The sequence below is a fragment of the Heliangelus exortis genome, chromosome 20 (genome assembly GCF_036169615.1).
Source record: "Heliangelus exortis chromosome 20, bHelExo1.hap1, whole genome shotgun sequence".
Classification (NCBI taxonomy): domain Eukaryota; kingdom Metazoa; phylum Chordata; class Aves; order Apodiformes; family Trochilidae; genus Heliangelus; species Heliangelus exortis.
Genome location: NC_092441.1, coordinates 5,717,199 through 5,740,383, shown reverse-complemented (window position 1 = coordinate 5,740,383; position 23,185 = coordinate 5,717,199). Strand labels below are relative to the sequence as shown.

The following is a 23,185-nucleotide window of genomic DNA, read 5'->3' as shown; positions in this document are numbered from 1 at the left end:
AGGATAGTTTAAAGTCCTTCCTTTTCCTCTATGGATAAAAAGGGAGGGAACATATGGTGTGCTTCAACTGAAAATGTTATCTGATCATCCCTTAGCACCTCATTTTAATGAGAAACTTTCACATCTGTGATTACCAACAAAGATTTATATTTTTTTTTGGCCACTAAATTTGAGATTCACTTAATGAAATGGGGTGGATATGTCAGTTTGTGTGTGAGATGAGAGATGTGGGAGATGTTCCAGGTGCCAGAGCCCTCCTTTGGATGTTTGCATTTTACATCCTGTTTGACAGGCTTCTTTTTTTATAGTTGGGTGTTTTAACAGCTCCCTTTAGGAGCTTATTGAGCAAGAGGCTTATTCCATCTCCAGCTTGCTGGGTTAGTAGAAGTTTGGCACTGAACAAACAGATTTAGAGGCGTTTTGTTCCTGTCTCTGGCTTGGAGCGAGTTACTCTCTTTGGCATCTCATGTTTCCGTTTAGCATCCCAGTGTTTTACTGGGTGAGAGCCATGCAAAGCCAGAGCTGTTGTTGGAACTGAGCTGTGTGATGTGTTTTGTTCTCTCCTCTTTCATTTCAGGGCATCAACCTCTCAGGTGGCCAGAGGCAGCGAGTGAGCCTCGCTCGTGCAGTGTACAGCGGCTCTGACATTTACCTCTTAGATGATCCTCTTTCTGCTGTGGACTCACATGTTGCAAAGCACATCTTTGACAAAGTTATTGGTCCAGAGGGGGCACTTAAAGGAAAAGTAAGCTGGCATTTATATCCTCTTAAAAATGCACACAGACTCTGAAACACGGCTGGGTAATAGGAAAGCTATTTCGCCACCAAGTGCTGAATCATTCCTGAATTCCTGTGTTTAATTGGCAATGTGGACACCTTTTCATCACAGCACAGACTGCAGTGAACTGCTGTTTAGGCATGCCCAGAAGTGATGTGATCTCATCAAAACACATAGATGGCAAAACTTGATCTGTCTTAAAATCCCTACTATGTGATCTCCAAAAAGAATACATTTGCAGAAACTTTTTGTCCCAGTTTGAGCTTTGACATTTGTGAAGGTTGTCAGCTTAGCATTGCTTGTTGTTACTTGGAGGCAGTGCAGTGAGGAATTTGTAACAGCTTACTGATTTTAGGGGCTGGGTCTTTGGTATTATGCAACCAAACTGCCATCTCTTTGCTTCCCTTTCTTCTGTTGAGCTCTTCTCAGACTTGCTCAGAGCTCAAGAGGGAAGGGCTGCAAAGAAAATGAGAGCCCAAGGGAAAGGGAGAATGATAATTCAGATGTTTTAGTTCCTTCTGTGGTTGTATCAGCATGCAGTAGTCCAGGTACCGAATGTTAAGTTAATTTGGCTAACAAGGAGAGTGTATTTCCCCTGGCACTTCCCCTTGACATGATCATTCACTCCCTGTCCCAAAAATGTGGTTGGATGGTGTCAGTCCTCACTGTGATAACTGGGAGATGGGGGGTTTTCTCTTTTTCCCTGTGCAGACCCGAATTCTGGTGACTCATGGCATCAGCTTCCTGCCTCAGGTAGACCATATAGTTGTCCTGGTAGATGGCAAAATCTCTGAAATGGGATCTTACCAAGATCTTCTGAAACAAAACAAGGCCTTTGCTGAATTCCTGCGAAATTATGCTCTTGATGAAGACATCGAAGAGGATGAATCAACAAGTACAGTATTGCTTTTTCTTAAAACATGTGGTTCTCTGTCAACCAGAGTGCTGAAATTTTCTCTGTATTAAGTGTTCCTTGCTTCCTTAACAACCTGGCATTTGCCTTTCTTCACTACCATGAAAATTATTGTCTGCTGCCAGGTGTGAATTAGCGATAAATATTTTCAGAAATTTCTTTCAAAATGTCATGCACTTTGTCCTAGAGAAAAAGCAATTCTTGTGTTAGAAATAATTTAAGTTAGAAATTTATTTTACTATTAGCAAGGTCAAGCTCAGCAAGAAAATGGAGCAGGTAAGAACAAACTGTACTTGCTATCAAAGGTCTACCAGACCTTTGAGTCTGAGAGGCTGGTATTTTTTCTCTGTTTACATGATGTATTTTTCAAATAGCAAAGTTCAAATGACCTTTTAATGAATTAAAATTTAGTTAGGAAAAGTGATGCATAGAAGGAATGTAAGGAAAACTATGGGCCAGTTGATGCACTATGGTTTTACCTGCCGTGGGACTGTTTTTCTTTATTCTTTCTTTGTATAGCCACTTTTTTTTCTGTGCTTTCTGCTTTATACAGCAGAAAATCTGAGATTATGTTCTTTTCTTGCAGTGCTGGAGGAGGAAGAAGTCCTGCTAGCTGAAGACACTCTCAGCATCCACACTGATCTGGCAGATAATGAACCAGTGACAAATGAGGTCCGCAAACAATTTCTTAGGTAAACATTAGGTCCTCTTTTTGTCTGTATCTGGGCTGAAATGCATCTGAAAGATATTAGTCACATATGCCTCTCAGTCTGGCCTTTAGTTTCCATAGTTTCCTCTTACAAATAAATTAGTTTAATGTCCTTGGGAAAATAAACATGAAAGAACATGCAGAGATGATCAAACATTTGTTCCTGCAATCCTCTTTAATCCGAACCAAACCAATTTCTTAAAGCAACTTTCTGGTTCTGTGACAGCACCACTGTGTGTATCTGTCCACACAACACTAAACTGCTATGGGTGCATGATAAATAAACCCTTTGCATTGTGCCTTTGTGTTGGGAATCTTGGAAATCTTTATAGGCTTTCATAACCTTACCCACAGATGGTGTCCAGCTACTGCTAATGTGAAAACAGCTCAGGAGTTAGGCTTGGAATGTCTGTCCTGCAGTGAAGCCTCCAATGGCCTTTACCAAAGAGCCCAGGCCCTGCCACAGCCTTTCTTGGGAATTATATTTCTGGTATTATTGAACATCACTGAACATTCAAAGGGGTGATACAAGCACCCATAGCTGTGAGTGAGGTTGGCATGGGAACTCTGCAGAAGAGCTGGGAATAAGTCCAATCTTCTCCATCCCAGGCTTGCTTTAGTGCTGACACAATATGTCCTTTTTCTCCTAATGACTCTTTTGTTTTGACTAGGCAACTTAGTGTAATATCTTCTGAGGGAGGGGAATGTCCCAACAAAATGTCAACGAAACGAAGAGTCTGTGAGAAGAAGCCAGCAGAGCCTCCTCTGCCAAGAAAAAATCTTAGCGAGAAACTTATTCAGGCTGAAACCACTGAAACGGGAACGGTATGGTTTGATTTCCCCCACATACACACTTTATCTACTTTTTTTTTTTTCTTTCTGTTTGAAAAAATGATTTTTAATTTTACATTTCATCCAGTCCTGCTAAATGTGATGTATAAATCACTACTGCAGGCTTTAGGCATTGATCTGTTGGCTACCGGTTGAATGGATTTGGGGTTTTGGCAGAGGTTTCTACACCTAGCAAAGGGCTATGTACTTAGGGAAAAAAGAAAAAGGAAAAAAAATCCCTTCCAGATGCTGCCATAGTCACCTGATATGGCACAGCACTGCACTCCATCAGACAGATTTTGCATTGCAGAGCTTTCAGTGCTGTTGCTCTTTAAACTGTTTGGCTGCTGTTGAATCCAGCTGCAGCACTGGGTGTTTGATGATCTGCAGCACTGGGTTAGACAAGCCAGCTGGCTGCTGTGTGTCAGCAGATCTATACCCACCCCATCTTCTGAGAACATTTTATGCTCATAGGTACAAAAAGAGCAGTATTCTACCCATTTTGGGCCAGGGCCTGAAATGGAAGCGGAGGTAAAGGGAAGGAAAGAAAAAAAAAAAGAGAAGATGGGAATACAAGAATAAAATAAAGGGATAGAAAGGAGCAGAGGATGGAATAGGAAGAGGAGATTTTTTTAAGAAAGCACCTTCCCTCCACTTCAGAAAGTTCATGTGTCCTCTTTTGTCTGAGGCACATGCTCTCTGGCACAAATGTGTAATTAACTCTTGCTGTGGATTATTTTAGCTTTCCAGGTCCCTAATCAGCAGCACTTGTACTTTCAATTATATTTTCGTATGCTTTTTAGAGACTTTGAGTTTTGTCCCAAGTCTCTGTCTCTTTTTGCTTCTCTTCCTTTTTGTTCCTATCCTTAGAGATAACATCTTTATTTTTTGCCACAAGCATCATCTGTTTATGTTCCTGTTGGGGCATGCTACCATTTGGTGCCTCATTTAAGCAGCTGTAAAGACACCTGAATGGAGGCATACCCAGCACTTTTTGTTAAATAGGCCATTTAAAGTAGTCCTGAGTTCAGCATGCCTGCCAAGTTGCTTCTTTTGCCTGAAAATCTTGGCTTCTGTTCTTGTTGCCCGTCCTCTGCTGCTATTTGATCAGCCTATTTTTTTCTTTCCCCCTCTGGCATAGTTTTAAAAACTAGGACCCCACAAAACTAATAAAGTTCAGTCCCTCAAAATGGAGGAAAGGAGTATTTCAGAGAAGTTTCTGACTTGTTTAGAAAGTTTGTTGCCCTGACATGAAGCTCAGACAGATGAAGTGTTCTCTGTGGTATGTTCTCTGTGGTTCTCTCTTCTTTTGTCTAAACTCTTGATTGTGTGAGTTATACAAATCACCCTTGGTGTGTGACTTTGCAGGTGAAGCTATCAGTGTTCTGGCAATACGTGAAAGCTGTCAGCCCTGTCATATCTTTAGTGATATGTTTCCTATATTGCTGTCAAAATGCTGTGGCTATTGGGGCCAATGTGTGGCTCAGTGACTGGACCAATGAGCCAGTGATCAATGGGACTCAGCACAACACAACCATGAGAATTGGAGTCTATGCTGCCTTGGGCCTCTTGCAAGGTGAGACCAGAAAAAAAAAAATCATCATTTCTCAATGTTCAGTAAAGAGGATTTAGGGGGGAAAGCCATGGTACCAGCTTGTGGCACAAAATCCTATCCTAAGCAAGGGAAGTAATGTAACCTGGAGCTACAAAGTCTGAGCTCAGCCCAACACCTCTTGGTTGTGAAGCCCTTGGAGGGAGCAGGTGTCATGGAAACTTGAGAGAAGTAAGGGAGAAAACATGAAAACTTAGTTGCAGAAGAGACTGAAGGGTTCAAATGAAGTTGTAGCATTATGTGGGAAGCTGTGGGAGGGTGTTTGTGCATCTGCCTGCTGTGCTCAGTGTGGTGAAATCCCCCAGGATCCCACAGTGACTGCAGTGCCATGGTGCTAATGTGCGTGGTGAGAGAGGGGGACAGGGAATGGAGTTGAGGAAAAAGAGCTTTTAGCACAAGGGAAACTGCTGAGAGTCAAAGAGCTGTGAATGAAGAACACGATGTTCCCTGGTTAACATGTCTCCTCTTCACTTGTTAGGACTCATAGTACTCATCTGCTCCTTCACCCTGGCCATGGGAGGCATTAATGCAGCCCGGACACTCCACGCTGCTCTGCTGGAGAACAAATTTCACACCCCACAGTCCTTCTATGACACCACCCCAACAGGCAGAATCATCAACCGCTTTTCCAAGGACATCTATGTGATTGATGAGGTCATCCCACCAACCATCCTGATGTTCCTTGGGACATTCTTCACCTCCTTATCAACAATGATTGTAATCATAGCAAGTACTCCGCTCTTCACTGTGGTCATAATTCCACTTGCAGTTCTGTACTTCTTTGTTCAGGTAACTGGAAAAATATCTGACTACCATTGCAATGTCTCTTATTCAACTGTTCATCTTTTTCTTTTTAATTTAGAAAAAAGTCGAATTTGGGGAAAGTTGAAATATCTGAAGTAATTACATGTTTATGTAAACAAATTATTATTTACTTCTCTCAAAAGAGATGTACTGTGAGATGTGGTGATGAAATAAATAGGCATAACCTTGTTTTGCTTTTAAGTAATGACAAATAAGCTTACTGCTAGAGATAGAGTTGCAGTGCACTTTAATATATTAGAAGTGTGCACATATTTGACACACTGACAAGTTCTCAAGGCAGAGAGGCATTAAAAGGTTGAAAATAGCATCGATTTTATTGACTTCTGAACAAAAGTGATGCTTATGTTATAGACTGTAGAGACCTGATAATGGAGGTGCAAATTCATGTTTCATTTTCTTGGAAGATGAGGCTTCTACAAATGGATTCATTTTTTAGACTGTATCAGCTAAATTTAAAGGGACATAAATAAATTCAGCTTACATTCTATAGAAATAACAGTTGCAGAGTGAAGCAAAGAGAACTTCCTTGAAATTCTTACTGTCTACAAAAAGCATTTTGGAGGGTTGAAGTGCAGCAGTCACAATTGCCTGTAAATCCTTAACCTAAAAATAGTTCCTCATTGTTAAATAAAAGAGAAAGCATTTCATGTACCCTTCAATTCTCTCCCAAAATGGCAGCGATTCTACGTAGCCACCTCCCGCCAGCTGAAGCGCCTGGAGTCAGTCAGCAGATCTCCCATCTACTCACATTTCTCAGAAACAGTGTCAGGGGCCAGTGTCATCAGAGCCTACAGAAGAGTCAAGTCCTTCGTAGACATCAGTGATATGAAGATAGATGAAAATCTGAAGAGTTATTATCCTGGCATTGTGTCAAACAGGTGAAGAGTCGGGTGACCTCTGCTTTTCCCTGCCACAGTCCTGTGTAACTCCAACCATTTCCCACTCTGCTTCTCTCTCTCCTCTTTCCAGGTGGCTGGGAATTCGAGTTGAGTTTGTGGGGAACTGTATTGTGCTGTTTGCTGCCCTTTTTGCTGTGATTGGTAAAAACAGCCTGAATGCTGGCTTGGTGGGACTCTCAGTATCTTATGCATTACAGGTATGGATTACAGCTTTCTGTTCACTGATGGGTTTGCTTTTTTGTAGATGGTATTTGATACATTGGCAATAATTTCAGTGCTTGTTAAAGCTGAAGTTAATAAGGGAATAATAAAAGTTAGTTGTGAGGCAGCTGAAAAGAGTAGAGGTTTACACTGAATGCTGACAAACCATCAGCAAGCTCACATGCAGTAGGACTTCAGGGAACTTTGGGAGCATTGAGGTTGTGCTGCACTGCAGTATCCCCAGCAGCAGCATGCAGGAAGCTCAGGACGTGTCAGGTACACTCACCAAGACAGGTCATTAGATCAGCATGGGCTTAACATGTCCTGCTTCATGCCTGCTATGTTAGCACATCAGTATGTCCAGGTAAATCACAGGCAGATCAGTAGGATTCATAAATAGGTGAGATAAATAGTACTCACCCAAGCTGTGGACAGTTAGTAGATTTCATGGTCTCCCTCTTGCCAGAGGTTTTTTAGATACCATGAGTATGTAGGATTGCTGTTAGCAATTTTCTAGTGAGACCCAAGACTGGGGAAATCATTCCCAGCCAACTTTTTTCAGAGGCATATTGTGTGACAAATGCTTCTTCACATGAGCACCTGGTTATCTCTGAGACCTTCTGTCCCTGTCACTGTATTAATGTCAATGCAAAGGTTAATTATTGCATTTGTAATATTAATGTGAATCCGTGTCTTATTAGCTGTGTCAGATTTTGTTGGTGTTAATATTAAATCTGCTCTTATTCTGTGGCTGATATTTTGTTCTTTGTCTTCTCCAAGGTGACCATGTCTCTTAATTGGATGGTCCGAATGGCTTCTGAACTTGAAACTAACATTGTGGCTGTTGAAAGAATAAAAGAATATTCAGAAACTGAAACAGAGGTCAGCTTCCAAGCATCAGGCATGCTCACCAACAAGCGTGGTGAAATTTTAATGCACACATTTGCATGGTCTTTCTTTACACTCTTGAGAGACAGTTCCTGCTCTGAGAGTGTTATCATTTAACCTGAACAAATGTCACACTCTGAACTGTAATTTATGCTATCACAGCTCCAAATTATTGCTGCCATCATGCAGTCTGTGCTTAGCATCTCATTTTCTGGCTATAGCACAGCAGAGATGAGTTTCACCATCAGAATATTTCTCCCATTGGGTCTCAAGTGTTTGATGCATAGTTCTGCCTGCATGGCTGAAGCTGTGATCCAGCTACTGAGCACAGCTGCAGTACAATTACTGGGCTGTGCACATGTTTTTCAGTAGTATTTCTGCTCAATCAGCTTAATCAGTTTTTGTCTCCCATGAGTGAAGAACATCTCTCAGAACACAGCACTACCTAATCCAGGAAAATCATTCACTCATCTACTTTTGTTGCCAAATACTTTTAAAGGTGGCTGGTGGGGCTACACTAGAAAATCTGCTTTGTGGACACCTTGGTGTAGTTAGTGCTGTGTACATGATGGGAGACTGAAAATTAGGAAATGGATGATCTGAGGAGATCTACAGAATACTTCTGGAGATCAAGTATTTAATTTGGAAGCTCAAAGGAAGCAACACAGGATGCATGATAGATGCTGTAAGCCAGAGCTTGATCTGGCATGAAACAGGCAGCATTCTGTTAAAGTCAATAGAAAATGGCTCTGTATGCTCAGACATTTTTCCTGTAAACTTCACAACAAGGACCAAAATGAGTGGATATTTAGGTACCCATGTTTTTTCCCCATTGCTATGAATATGTTTGATAATGGAGGTTTTATTTATCAGATATATTTCTAGTAACCCACAAATGTTAATGTTTGTATCTGGATTTCAGTTATTTTTTCTTAAACCTATATGAGGCATTTCTGGCTTCTGTTTTCCTTAGGCTCCCTGGATCATTGAGGGCAAGAGTCCCCCAGAAGATTGGCCATCCAAAGGGGAGCTGGAGTTTGTGAATTACTCAGTGAGGTACAGAAAAGGCCTGGATCTAGTGCTGAAGGGTTTAAACCTCCATGTGCACGGGGGAGAAAAGGTGAGTTACCAGCTGTATGTCATTGCTACAGCTTTGCTCTGAGCCTTCAGGGACATCCACAGAGTAGGGGACAGGGGCTATGAGTCCACTTGCTCCAGTGGTGGAGATCTGGCAGCAGTGACAACTGTGCCAGCATCTGCCAGGCTGGATTGAATGAGACTTTCTGGACTTTCCAAGTGAGGTTGGCACCAGGCTACCATACACCATGTAGGAGGCACCAGCACAAGTGACAAAAATTCAGTGAAAAATACACTTTCCTGAAGCAGTGCAGATGGGAGAGGGAATTCCAGCTTTTTCTGCTCTCTGGCTTTCCCTGTGAAATTTTTGGCATGGAAGGAAGTGACATTCTGTGCTTCCTTAACCAGGAAGTTGCCTTTGTTCTGGGAGATTCGCTTCTTCATGCTTCAGTAGAAAGTTTTGGGTTGGAGTTTTTTTTGGTAGAGGTGTTTTTTGTTTTTTTTTTTAGTTTGTTTTGGGTTTTTTGGGTTTCTTTGGGGGGTTTTTTGGGTTTTTTTTTTTTTGTGTGTGTGTGTGTGTGTGTGTTGTTGTTGCTGTTTCTTATTTTTATTAACAAAACATTTAGATTGGGGAAAGTCCTCCACTTAACAGACTGTTGGTAAGACAGAGAGGAACTATAATTGCACTGAGCAGACAGGATGGCAGCTGCCTTCTAGAACCAAGATACACCTTTAAGTCTGAATTGCCCTCTGAAAATCCTTTATTTCTTGTCCTGGAGTGATTTGGCTCCTAACATGGACACTTCAGCCAATCACCCAAAGTGCTGTAGGAAGGCTCAAGTCCTATGTACATATATTTATATCATATAATTCAAATGGCAGGAATGGATTTATATAAATGTTACAATGTGTGACAGGGGTTTCCAGGGAAGGTGGTTACATTCTTGCTGAGATTTACATCTTGTGTCAAACCTTTTAGAGGAATCTCGGACATCCATTTGGGTTGTGGGGTTTTTTTGTTTCTTTCTAACCTTATGCCTTGTTGTTAAACCTGCAATTTGTTACAGATTGGAATTGTTGGCAGAACCGGTGCAGGGAAGTCCTCCATGACACTCTGTCTCTTCAGGATCCTGGAAGCTGTAAAAGGGGAAATTAAAATTGATGGTGTGAAAATTTCAGAGATTGGTCTCCATGACCTTCGATCCAGGCTAACAATTATTCCTCAGGTACTGTTTCTGTGTAGCACAATAAAAGAAGCATATCTGGCAGCTTAGCTAACCATAAATAATGGTTTATCCACAGAGGAAAGTGTTTTGTTACACTCAGAAAATTGTTTCAGAAAAACAAACTACATATATTTTAAATGGTTCTGTCCTGTCACCTTATAAGTTGATGCTGAGTGGTAAACCAGGATTTAGGATGAAACATCTTTACAGCTGGAACTCCATTTTTAACTGTGTATAATGTAATATATTTTCAGAGTGGATAGGATTGAGGGGTGGCCCAGCTGCAAAGCAACAGAGACTTCAATACAATAGCTGGAATTTTAATATTTGTATTTAGAACAGCTAGAACACTTACAAAACTTGCTTTTATATCCAGGATCCTGTTCTCTTTTCTGGAACACTGAGGATGAACCTGGATCCATTCAATAAGTATTCAGATGAAGAAATATGGAAAGCTCTTGAACTGTCTCATTTGAAGAGGTTTGTCAGCAGTCAGCCATCCATGTTGGACTACGAGTGCTCAGAAGGTGGAGAAAATCTTAGGTAAGGAATGTTTGGATTAGAAACATACACTGAGTTTTCATTGAGCCCTAACAGTGAGTTACACTTAAGCACAGGTTTGCACTGCAGCCTGGTGTGACTGAAAGGATTTACCCACCTACTTCTGCTTCAGGAAAACATCAAACATTTGCCTATAGTTCTGCCTCTGCCACAAATCATCTGACTCTTCTTTGCTGCTGGGGAAGCATTCATCTCAAACCAAAATCTGTCCTATGAGTGAAAAAGAAAGCTTTAGGATGACCAAATATTAGGAATAGGCAATCCCCTAAGACTGGTTTGGTGGGAAGGGAAATGCCATGGTAACATACATAACTGCTGGGCTGGAAAAGCCCTCTGCCCAAATTGACACTATAGCAATGTTTTTTTTGTGTTATTATTTGGAAGACCCATGCAGGTGTGCACAGAGATGATAAAATGATGTGCTGCTTTGGTTTCTGAGACTGTGGTGTAACCAGGCTGTGTGTGTGATCAGTGATCAGCTCTTTCTTCATCCTGCAGAGACACTCAGACAGAGGCTGTGTCTGGGGTGCTGTTGTAACAGGGGGAGGAGGAGTGAGCTGCCCAGATACTTTAATTTTTTATTTATGGTAGAAAGGACTTGGACCCTCTGAATTATTTTTTTCCCTCTTTTTTTTTTTTTTTTTTTTTTTTTTTTTTTTTTTTTTTAAGTTTGCTCAGTGTTGCAACTATGTGTGTTTCTGAAAACTCAGGCAGAAGCATTGTAGTCTTTGGTTCCCTTGGGGTTTGTCACAGTGACAGCAGCAGGGCTGAGGCAGAACAGGGTCAGACAGGCTGAGTGATGCTGCCAGGTGTATTTATTAGCTCTGGGCTGTTTGCTAAATACTACCTGGGGTTTTTTTGTTCCTGTACCTGAGGAATAACCTGCTCTAGCCCAAGTGATTCTGAGCAGTGAGGTCTCTTGTGTGACAGCCCTGTCTCTGCTGCTCACAGTGTTGGCCAGAGGCAGCTCATCTGCCTGGCAAGAGCCCTGCTCCGCAAGACGAGGATCCTGGTCCTGGATGAAGCCACAGCAGCTGTTGACCTGGAGACAGATGATCTTATCCAGATGACAATTAGGACCCAGTTTGAAGACTGCACGGTGCTGACAATAGCACACAGGCTGAACACCATTATGGATTACACAAGGTAAGAATCTCACAGTGGTGAGGGGGTTCCCCCTTTCCTGAGGGTGCAGAGCAGCACTGAAAAGGGGCTGGTTTGTCTCTGCATTGTCACAGTGATGCTCTAGTCAGGCATGTGTAAGCAATGAGGTTTAAGCTATGTGATCCTAAAATATCCAGGCCTGACTGCTTCTGTTGACATAAGAAACAGGTTCTGTATTCACTAACCAGGAGATTACCCAGTTGCATTAATGGCACTGTCATTAGGTTAGGGATCCTTTAACTAGCAGCTGCTCTAACATTTTTACCAACATCACATCCCATGAATTACTTTCAAATATATGTTGTACTTCATGAGCTTTTATCTTCTTGCCTCTCTGGTACTGGATTTTCAATTCCAAAGCCACTACTGTGACACTTCCTTTGGTTTTTAATTATTCCTCCCCCAGGAGGCAGTGTCTGTCCTGTACCTTTTTGAATCAAACAGCAGCTCAGGGAGAACATTTATTTCATTTTATTATGTGTTTCAACTTGTGAAAATTATCGAGCAAAGCAAAGGCCAGGAAAAGATTAGGGCAGCATTTCCTTTGTTGATCTGAAGGGGTATCACATTTCTTGTGAGGAATTCTCTGCTAAATCTTCCCTCCCTCCCCCCTGCCACATTTTGTTTTGCACAGGGTTCTTGTTCTAGACAATGGAACCATAGCTGAATTTGATACACCTACCAGCCTTATAGCAGCAAAGGGGATTTTCTACAGTATGGCCAAAGATGCTGGACTAGCATGAAAAAAAGACCCCTGGGATTTTTGGTTTGGTTGTATTTTTTTTAATATTATTGAATTGCCACAAAAGTGACTTGTGAATGTACTGTAATTTACAAAACAGGTTTTGTAGTAGACTATACTTGTGATATGTGAACAGAAGTATTTTACAATTATGAGGAGCAGAAAGTGAATTTTATATTTTTTAAATATTTTCTACATACATAAAGTATTTTATTACATGCTGTTTTCCCAAAGAATGCCATACATTTTGCCAAGACCATGTATGTATCACAGGGCAATATGGACTGTATTTGGGTCTATAATTAGTAAATTATATTAATGGTACAAAATACACCTGTTTTGTGTGTTTTCTGCGTAAGGTTTTACTGATTTTGAAGTGGAAAGACAGGCCCTGAGTTAAGCAATGACTCAGCTGAAAAATAGAGAAATAATATATAATTTCTGAGTGGTTCCAACCTGTTTCTTTGAGCATTTCCCCCAGGACAAGGGAGTTGAATGCTATGGCTTCAGGGCTGTGAGCTATCCCAGCACATTTGGCATCCGTGTCCAGGGCAACTTTAGCATTATACAAGTTCAGTGTAAGAGTTACATGTAATGTGTATTTACAACTAAGCTACAGGTGGCTTAATATAAATAATTAACTACATAATTCCTACCAATTTAGTAGGCTCCCCATAAGCCTGCAGGTCCATGATTGGTACAGAAGGATTTTAATTTTGCTTGCTCTCTCCCCTGTATGAAGTCATTATGAGTAAGTCTTAAGCTCAACACGCACGCCGACCAGATGTATATATAATTTATCTCATTCTACACTTAATCAACTCAAGTAATATGTTATTTGTTTTGCAGAAATAAGTATCTGCCTTATTATTGATAGCCAAGCCTTCTCAGATAAAGGGGGTACTGTGTTTAAACTATATTTGCTGCTAGAATCTGATAAAATGTCTTTCGATTGAGTTGTTCATTTCCTTCACCAAGCACTCTAGAAACCTGCCAGGGCAAGAAAAAGTTCCTGTTTTTCAGTAAGTAAAGTTCAGAAAAACTTTGAGAAGAGAAAAATAATAATTTATTAATTCTTACAAATGATACTTTTTAAATAGAAACAAGAATCTGCAGCCAAGCATTCATTTGACATTAACATTTCATACAGCAGAGCTCAGAGTAATGAATTATTTATCATACACAGCAATGCCACGATTATCCACTGATCAGCTTGTTAGCACTGTTAATAGTATCTTCTGCATATAAACTGCATAAGGTATAAAAATATTCCTCTGAATGCATAGATAGCCATCAGCATCTGTGCAAGATCATCAGTGTAACAGTCACCCACCCAACAGCCAAGTTTGTCTCCAGAGGGTCTGGCTGGTATTTAAGCAGCTGATCCCTAAACTGGATCTGTTGTGTATGCCAGGGAGAATGCACCAGACCAAGTGTGATACAAGGAACAAGGATTTTATCATTCTATTATACAGAAGTTAATATACCAGCAGTATTTTGATATTAAAAAAAAAAAAATAATACTGCCAGACTCGACCCACATTTGACCTCCAGTGGTTTTCCGAAGAGGATATTTTGTTGGGACAAAATCTCTTGTTAGCCTCAGGGGACTGAGCTTCAGTCGAGTTAATTGGCACACAGGAAATTCGGGCGTTTGCATGGATCTGTGCTTCCAGGTGAACATTGAGCATCCGACTGCAGGGCAGGTGGGGAAAGGGCTCCCTCTGGTGTGCTCAGACACTGCTGCTGAAGCTGCTTCCCCTTGCTCAAAGTGCTGCTCGCTGGATGAAAAAGAGCAGGGGGGCTCCGGGCATGAGCTCTCAGAGTGCTCTGTCTGCAGGGGAAGAACGAACTTCATCTCCTGCCCCAGCCCCTGAGAAAGGAGACCCGGGGTGGGCACCTAAAGTCCTCGGGAGCAGTGAGAGGGTGCAGCTGGGGTGTCTCCCCATGCAGCGTGCATCCCAGTGCCAGGTCTGTGCACACTGTGCAGCCAGCTGGGGCTGACAGCTCTTGGACAACCAGACAAGAAAACCCTTTGGTTGCTGTAGTTTCCCAATAAAGTGGGGAGGAAGATGAAGAAACAGTGGGAAATTCAGACCAGTTTGGTCTATTCTGTTTGCCTGGGATATTTTGTGTGTTTGTTTGTTCACTGAGTTCATACTACAGACATTTACAGTCAGGCTACCAGAACAGAGCTTTCTCAAATGCAGGTGACTTAGTAAATACTAAATCCTAAAAAATTAGATAAAATCCAGCTGTTAAATACAATTCTGAATTTTAGGTAACAGGAAAAGTGATTTTTTTAAATTTTTTTTTTAAGGAAACAAAAGGTAAACACAAGTCATTGGGAAAAACTGAAAATACATTGCATAGGAATATCAAGATTTATTATAGTCCAGAAAATCCTGGGTATTTCACTAGTCTCTTTTTACACAGGCAACTTTAAAGTTTCAAAATGCAAACTTTCTCAGGAATGTAAAGGTAAAAGGAAAATAATTCTTCTGTGCTTTTTAAAAGGGGAAATTAAAGCAGCATTGGATAAAGATGCTTTCAATACAGTAACAAAAATAGTATTTTAAATTGCACATGACAATACTATATCTCAACAGACAACAATAAAAGGAATTTGGTTGAGAGCATATTTCTGATTTGGATAATTACTCTAACTTTTTGTTTTCAACCTGAGAAATAGGGGAAAATGTAAACAGGGATTAAGAAATCACAGGTAATAAGTCACTTGATAGTATTTAAACTAGACATGGTTTTGTGCTTCTTCCACATATTTAAACCCTTCTTTTTTTTTCCCTTCTAAATAAGATATGACTTAAAGTACATGATCTAAAAAGTGAGCATTCATGGTATTGGTCTCAGTACAAATAGTAAATGGGTTTCATGGCAGATTCTTTAGCTCTTTTATAGCAAACAAATTATTAGAACAGTTAAATGTAAGCCTTTCCCTGAGAGCTGCTAACTCTACAGTATTTCAAGATTTTTGTAAGAAGTGTTGCATTAACAAATAGTTCTACCAATGCTTCCTTTGCATGAAGCTACTTTCACATCAGGCTTATTTCTCTTCAATTAACTAAAGGCTGTAACTGTGCATAACAACTTTAGTTTACTTCAAGATTAACAAAATAGATTATTTTTTAACATCATTAGCCCTTACAGATATCGTATTTCAAATTTAATTTTAAAGTGAGAGATACAAATCTTTTATTCTTTCAGCAATTAATATGTCAGTTCTGATGCCTTCTTGTTATAACCACTCCGTTCAGAAAGTGTTTGGGCTCTGAAAAGTAAGTTTTTGTCGCTTACTGTTACAACAAGCTCCAGTTCTTGGAAATCTTGTAGCCTTGCAACATCTTTGTCCTTTAAATAAATACAGTAAGTTGTTAGGTGATAAGCTGTCTGTATGTTTTGCAGAGGTAAGTTAAAACAATAGGCTCATGCTAACACAAGGGATGTTATGTATCCATAAATATGATCATTTGTAAACTGGAAAGCAGACATCTGTTGCACCTGATGTATATTCTGGGATCCTATTCAACTATTTGCTTGAGTCTGTTTTCAGTCTGTCTTCATTCAGAAGGAATGCAATACTGATGGGTGAGCAAAAGTAATCAGAGGAATTAAATAGAAACAGGTTTGTGTTACCTCAAGGAACAATAAGTGTCCTGAGGCCCTACCCAGAAAGCCTGAAGTAATTAAGCTGGAAATGAAAACAGCCCTTCCAGTAACAACTGAATTTGGCAAGTGACAGAATTGTTTATGTCTCTGTATTTTGTTTCTTTTTTTTTTTTTTTTCAGTTCTTGACTAACAAAAAGTCATCTTCTAGTCAGTGAAGATGCAGAATGGTGAACTGTATTAATCTAGTACTAATCAGATTAACTCCATGGCTGATGCCAACAATGCTCTAGAGGGATTTGAGAGAGAAAGAAAGAAAGGTCAGCAGTGAATCAGTAACACCAGGCCAGCCAGGTCTGTTTCCTGTTTGCTGCATAGGGAAACATCACTGCAGTGAGAAGACAGTTCCATTTAGAGACCTGCACTCAATAATCATGAAATATTTTTCTGTTTTTTGAAAGGACTGCATACAGTCCTTACTGAAGGAGCAAAACTCAGTACTGCAGGCCCTTGAAATGCTGCTGACAGATCACAGTGGTGTGGTACTGCACTGCATTCAAGAATGTAGTAGAGAAATCACATAATTAATTTGGCTCAACACCAGATGTTTAGGAAAGAAAATGATCAAGAAACGTGAGAACTTTACCAAAAAAACAAACAAAAACCAAACAACTACCAAGTGCTGGAAGTAGTATGGGGCTTTTGGGGGTTTTCTTTTTAATGGTGACCTAGGAATCTTTTTTTATAGTTACTGCACTTCAAAAGTTGGAGTTCTTACCTTTCTTAACATTGTATTTGGTAATTTTCTGATCTTCTGCACGTGCTCAGGGTTAACACCCAACTCATGGCAACTGACTCGGAGCAGTTCCTTATAGGTCAGTTCTTGTCTGTCCAGTTCAATTTCAATGAAGTCATTTTCTCTAAGATTAGGGTTTTGTATTCTAACTTTAAGCACCAGTTCTATTAGAAATAAAAAGGTACAGTAATAGGCAGATGCATAAAGGAATTGGAAAAGATATCTCTGTAATAGCTTCCAAACATTTCTTTGTTCTATTAACATTCTATCATTTGTAACAACACAAGAATCCTCAGCAAACAGTTGGGTTTGTATGGCCACAGTTTTAGTTAGATTTTCATCAACCTTTGTGAAAAAATCACCACAAAGCTACACAGTGTGTATCTATGTACACATGAACCTTTGTGTGAATACTCCTTTTTCCATATTTAAGCTAACTTAAAGGCAGATTATACTGGTTATCAATTTCCTGATCAATTCGAGATTGATTTTATTGGTTTTGATCCTTCTGATCATCAGTTAACTTCCCATTACTAATTCATGGCATCAGAACACCTTTGATTTCAAGAATGAAATTCTGAACTGAAATTCCAAGTTTCCTTCTTCAGGCAGGGTATATTTACCTGCAGAAATGGCAGATCATTTAATAATTCACCTCAAGACTCATGTCTGCAGCTTGAGCCATGGGAGGTTCTCTCCTGAGCTCTCACTGGCTGCACACTCACATGCTGTATTTGAATCTTGGAGTATGCTATTTAGAGAATCAGATTACCCTGGTGTCTGTATGTTTTTATAGCATTTGAGACAAAGAGCAAATGCTTTAATCAGTATTAGAATAATGGTTCCAGCAGAAACAGGATATCTGCCTCTTTAATTCCCTTCAAATGTTTCCTGAATGCCTAAGCATGGAAACCTGAGGATCTCTAAAAGTGCTGTAAATACTTGTAACCCTGATGAGTCTGTCTTCACTGTTCAAGATGACAGAAGTTCTAGGACAAAGTGAGAAGAGACTTTTACTGTTACCTTGCATATTAAGTGGAAAAGTTCCTGTGAAGAAAACTGGCTGGAATGTTGGTACTGGCCCCATACAGGAGCTGTTCTCTTGCTGAGGTGCAGACTGACTAGATCCAGCTGGTGAAGAGGGACTTCTGCTCCAGGACACAGATCCCTGGTAAACTGGACCTCTCTGTAGGACAGGTTTGGAGTGTGGTGGTGCAGTGCACCCTCGGGGCACTGCTGGTTTGCCTGTGTTATCAGCCACCTGGGGAGCAGTGGTCCTGTGCTGTCCTGGTGCCTGTCTGCAAGTCCCAGCATCAGGTAAGAAAGAAGAGTTGGTATCTTGGGATTCTAAGTGTGAGATATTCCCATTCATGGAGGGATCTGGAATACTGTTACTCATGGTGTTATAGACATAAGGGAAAGGTGGGTTAGCCAGGTAATTAGGGATGATTGGCAGTTCTGAATCTTTCTTTAAGTCTGAGAATTCATCGTCTTCCACTGTAAAAGAAACAAAACAACATTTTTCCAAGACTGATTTGGGGGGGAGAGGGAAGAAGTTTTGCTAATGCACTGTTACACTCTTAGATTTCTTTTTTTTATTATTATTTTTTTAACTGGGGAGGGACTGGGGTATTAAAAGCACCATAGAATAAAAGATGAATCAAGAAGCACTGTGCTCAGGTGTTGCAATACAGTAAACACAACAGCAGAGTCTGATTCCAGTAATTCTGGGAGTGTTATTTCCTTCTAAACACTGCAATGCTTTTGGTTTGGTTTGTTTTAATCTGTAGCCAGCACAGTGAAACATGGTCTCTGGTGGTTTATTGCTATCACCTTCATAATGTATAAGCCAATGGAAAACAAAAGGCAGTTATATTGTTCAGTATTAAGGGAAGGTATAAAGAGAAAAGAACATGCAGTACTGGGAGAGCTGAATTATCAATTCAACAGCTGGGAGACAATGAAAACAAAAACAGACAAGGGAATACAGAGGGGAGGCAAGAGGTCATTAATCGACCACATTTCAAATTACTTCTCACCTCTAGCTGCAGAGCCTGCTCTGCTCCAGCAGTTATACAAAACACAATCAAAATGCTTTACCCATGTCCTTTAATGAGCTATTTCTTGGGGCTGCTAATTGTCCATTTATTTGACAGAATGTCTAAGCTCCACAGGACATTGGGAAAATTAGATGCTGTTCCCCTAAGGGCTAATGCAAACTTGAGATATTTTCTCCTGTTGCCCTTTTGCAAACAGGAAGCTGCATCTGTCTGTCACTGGTTTAATCGTGGCATCTTTCAAAACACAGTTTTTCTAATTTTTCAGCATTTAGCAAAAAGCTTGGCTGGCTAGATCTGGATTTTGTTGATAATCCTCTTCTCTTAAACTTTGATTTCTCACCAAGTAAACACTCTAGAAATCAAGCCAGAGTTACAACTAAAACCCCAGCGCAGCACCTTCATGTGCAAAATAAGGATTGGAGCATCTGTGCTTTTAACAACCCTTTTACTGCAGTCTCTGACAATCACATCCCACAGCCAGCAGGTTTACCTCCCAACATCTTCCTTATCTCTCTCTTTGATGTTAACTGGGCCGGGTGTTCTCCTTTCTTGGTCAGGATCTCCTTGTCAGCACCAGCGTGCAGCAGGTAAGCCACCACTGGGGCGTGGTTCCGTTTGCATGCCCAGTGCAGACAAGTCCTGCACATGGAAAACATGAACACTGCTTGAAATCCTAAATTATGGCAGATTAGTTTCCACCCATTCTTGCTGCCTGTGAGAAGAATAACTTCCAATGCATGTCTAATGTAAAAAAGGGTTTCACTGCAATCCTCTTGGAAATGTACAGTGGTTTGGGGGCCTGCAGTGACACCTGCTGATGTAGTTTTCCTGTACTGTAATGCTCTTGTTTCTGAGTTACCATGGTAACTTGGAAACTAATAGTAGTATTTTTAAAGTTCAAGATGTTTTCAATGTGTCGTTTGTTAGGCTACTAACTTTTCTGGAAAAATAAAAAGGCTTGTGTATGCTGTTTTAATCTTTGAAAGAATAAGTTGTACTTCAAATATTTGTGTGTCTGTGAGCTAGTAGGGATACTTTTCTAGGATTCTATTTTTATTCCTTAATTCATGTTTATGTTTAAAATAGGGTAAGCACACTTTGCAAGCACAGTTCTTTGCCCAGTTGCTACTCACTGTGCCAGCAATTCCTAAGCTGTCATCTCCAGACTTGTTTTCTGCAATGTTACTGATGCACAGAAATAACTGCTTTTCTATTTTATTTATTATTTGCAGTTGCTGACCTAGAGAGGCAAAGAAAAGAAACATCCTAAAAGATAATGAGCTTATGTAGTACTTAGCATTAGGGACTTAGTAGACAGATGATAACTCACTGTACAGTCTTGCCATTCTTCCCTATCCCAGACTTCAGTGGTTTGACGTTTCTCTTGTTAACAAAATGAAGAAATTACTTCTAAATTTTTAACATCAGAGATCAGACAGAGTCTGAGACATGCTCCATGGAACTCAGACCAGGTCTGTTTAGTTTTTCTAGCAGCAAGGCTTCATTTAGGGCTGCAGTTAAAAATTACCAGATCATAATTTTAAAAAATAATTTTATGAAATTTCTTTATTAATGCCAAGTTTAGATACAAACTCATTTTGATGACAAACAGCTGTTTCTCTTAATAAGATAATTTAACTTAGTAATTGGTTATCTTCAATATTTACAAGTTCTAATTTTGATCACCACAACTTGAACCTTTGCAAGTATCAAGTTGCAAGTATCCCACACTTCCCCAAATTCCTGATTGCTGAAGTCTGGCTTCTTTCCTGATTTTATTCTTCCTCTTTTTAATTACAACTTTAAGCACAACACAGAACAGTAAATACATAATGAATCAAAGTTCTGGAAAACGATTTCCAAAAGTGCCTGAGCATTCCCTATAAATCCTGTTTCAAATAACACTCTGTGTGTGCTCATGTGTAGAGTCCCACTCTAGAAATGTTTATTAGAGGAAAGTCTCAGGTTTGATGTTGTCAGGTGGTATCTGAGATGTCAAAACCATGGCATTTATATATATATATATATATATATATATTTGTGTGTGTGTGTGTGTGTGTGTATACATATATCACTAAAACAGCTGGCAAGTTCCCTGCTCAAAAAAGAAAGTGATTTGGGAGATAATTAAAAATATTTCTGGTTAGACATGAGCACATGTTGGCAAGCAGAGGTTTGTGTTCTGACTGCCTGTGCTGTCTCAAGGTGCCAGTATGCCCTTCCAAGAAAATAAAAGCAATACAAAGTAAGAATGTAGTGACCTGGAGTAGCAGCAAACTCCACAGCACCCAAGCAGGATGTGGGGGAGGGACGCGTGTTTGTTATCATCAGCTGCACCCCTGTCATTCTCCTCTTTGGAAGAGAGGTACCTACATTTGCCAGCGGATCGACCTTTTCACTCAAAATTCAAACTGATTGCTATTTCACGTGAAAAAGCGAACCCCCGGCAGCGCTAGCTCTGGGAAAGCCCGTGACAGCATCGGGAGCAGCCTTACCAGCCGTTGACTTCGTTCTGGGAGTTGAGGCTGACCCCCAGCTCCACCAGCCGCTGCACCTCCTCCGCGTCCCCCAGCGCCGCCGCCTCTCGCAGCCGCTCCTGCCTCTCCCGCTCGGCCGCCGCAGCCGCCATCTCGCCGCAGCCTCCGGCTGCCTCCAACCCGGGACGATCCTTCATCTCCCACACACACACCGGGCCCGGAGAACGAGCGGAGGACGGAGCGCGGAAAGCGCCGGAGCTGCGGCCGCCGTCACCCCCGCAAGGCCCCGGACCGCGCTCCGCTGGGGGACTCTATTGCCGGTGACAACCCCAGCCCAGGCATCGGGTTCCGGCTCACAGCCTGCCCGGGACTGCCACCACCACCGGCGGGTTCCTGGTACTCCTGAAGGCACCGGGGTATTATTTAATATTTGTTTAATATACACACATGCATAACGCACACTGCCTGATGCTCTGGTAATTGTTCTTGCAAGTTAGGGAGTCGTGCAGCTGAGAAATTCTCATAATCTTTGAGCATTCTCAGTGAATTCTGTTAATTCCTGAGGAAAAAAAAAAAAAAATTAAAAAAACCCAAAACAAAACAAAAAACCAAAACAACAACAAAAAAATCAACATCTGTCTACAAATCCACTGGAAATATTACAGGTAATTTCCATTATCTGCTTTGAAAAGCTTGTTCTGGACTTTGTGGATTTGCATTACGTTACAGGAGAGGTAAAAATTTCACAACTCTAAAAAATGAAAATAACAATTGCAAACTCCAACCTCTTAGCTATTTCTACCCTGCTCTGTGTGGCTATGCTGGGCAAATGAGCAGTAGGTAGACCCCACTTGTACCTTTTTGCTTTCCTGATGGAATTGGAGCAAAATGAAAAAGCTGAAACGCATCTGGTCCTGCCCCCATTTCCTAAAGCCAACACACACCCCCAAAACCCAAATTGTTGAGTATTAATACTGAAAATTCATACAGGTTGTGTCGTGTTGATTTGTTATTCTCATCCAATGCTTTAAATCATTATAAAATTGCAAAGCTTGGAAGAACTCCGTGGTGCCTTCCAGTGTGGAGGTGTTGGGGCCACAACGGGCACTGGTGTTTGCGTGAGGCTTCTGAGCAAGGCAGCCCGGAGGCCTGGGGGTTTTACAGGATCAGCATGAATACTGACTTAGAGCTCTTCAGAAAAAAAAAAAAAATTAAAAAGTTTAATTATTTTCCTGCACTTAAGATGCTCAAAATTATTTTGAGAAATCGGGAAAGCTGCTGCGTTAAATTCGGTCAAGATGAGGCACAAGGACGTTTAGAAAGGAAAACGAAAAAAACCTAACAAAATTATTAGAAACTGGTTCCAACAGCAAAGTAAGCAAAATAAGATTTGGGTTTGATCTGAGGGACATTATTCCCCCAAGGCATCACTGGAATCCCTTAGGGAATCCCACTGCCGGAGGCACTCAGCAGGGCGGTAACTGCGCTCCAGGGACGGGCTCGGTGCCTTTGACCCCGCCGGGGAGCAGAGGGTCCCGCGATGGCCCCGGTCCTGCCTCCAGCCACCGCCTGCACTGCGAAGGCTCCCGCCGCAGCACCGGGGACGCACCCCAGCGCCATGACACCCCGCGGGGGGGGGGGACACCGGCCCTGGCACCCTCACACCCAGCCGCGCACCTCTCAACCACCTCTGTGGCGTTACTGCCCGGTGCTGGCGGCCTCCTTAACGACTTCGCACCAGACGACCCCGCCGCTTGAGGACCAGCCCCAGGCCCGTTATTCCCCGCCGCCACCTCAGCCT

The 23,185-nt window shown here is 41.2% G+C and overlaps 2 protein-coding genes across 5 annotated transcripts in view; one reads left to right on the top strand and one right to left on the bottom strand.

Moving 5' to 3' along the window:
- ABCC3 (ATP binding cassette subfamily C member 3) overlaps positions 1-12,755 on the top strand; it is a 46,778-nt gene extending 34,023 nt beyond the window's left edge. For all 3 annotated transcript variants that reach the window (XM_071764230.1, XM_071764229.1, XM_071764228.1), the window contains 14 exons: positions 578-745; positions 1,490-1,673; positions 2,278-2,383; positions 3,072-3,225; positions 4,600-4,807; positions 5,322-5,632; positions 6,347-6,546; positions 6,638-6,764; positions 7,549-7,650; positions 8,630-8,776; positions 9,801-9,959; positions 10,336-10,502; positions 11,472-11,666; positions 12,319-12,755. In XM_071764230.1, the coding sequence (XP_071620331.1) occupies positions 578-745; positions 1,490-1,673; positions 2,278-2,383; positions 3,072-3,225; positions 4,600-4,807; positions 5,322-5,632; positions 6,347-6,546; positions 6,638-6,764; positions 7,549-7,650; positions 8,630-8,776; positions 9,801-9,959; positions 10,336-10,502; positions 11,472-11,666; positions 12,319-12,427 (2,337 nt within the window). In that variant the 3' untranslated portion in view covers positions 12,428-12,755. The remainder of the gene's footprint in view (positions 1-577; positions 746-1,489; positions 1,674-2,277; positions 2,384-3,071; positions 3,226-4,599; positions 4,808-5,321; positions 5,633-6,346; positions 6,547-6,637; positions 6,765-7,548; positions 7,651-8,629; positions 8,777-9,800; positions 9,960-10,335; positions 10,503-11,471; positions 11,667-12,318) is intronic.
- A 714-nt stretch (positions 12,756-13,469) lies between these two features.
- On the bottom strand, positions 13,470-23,165 carry ANKRD40 (ankyrin repeat domain 40). Of its 2 annotated transcripts, none has more exons than XM_071764261.1 (6): positions 23,062-23,165; positions 21,403-21,943; positions 19,398-19,546; positions 17,871-18,344; positions 16,830-17,011; positions 13,470-15,795 (listed from the first exon to the last, which is right to left on the bottom strand). In XM_071764261.1, exons 2-6 carry the CDS (start codon positions 21,579-21,581, stop codon positions 15,655-15,657), a joined length of 1,125 nt encoding a protein of 374 aa, XP_071620362.1. In that variant the 5' UTR covers positions 21,582-21,943; positions 23,062-23,165; the 3' UTR covers positions 13,470-15,654. The 2 variants fall into 2 exon arrangements, with proteins under 2 accessions (XP_071620362.1, XP_071620363.1); XM_071764262.1 differs by lacking the exon at positions 13,470-15,795 and adding an exon at positions 15,802-16,025.
- Between the last annotated feature and the right edge of the window lie 20 nt (positions 23,166-23,185).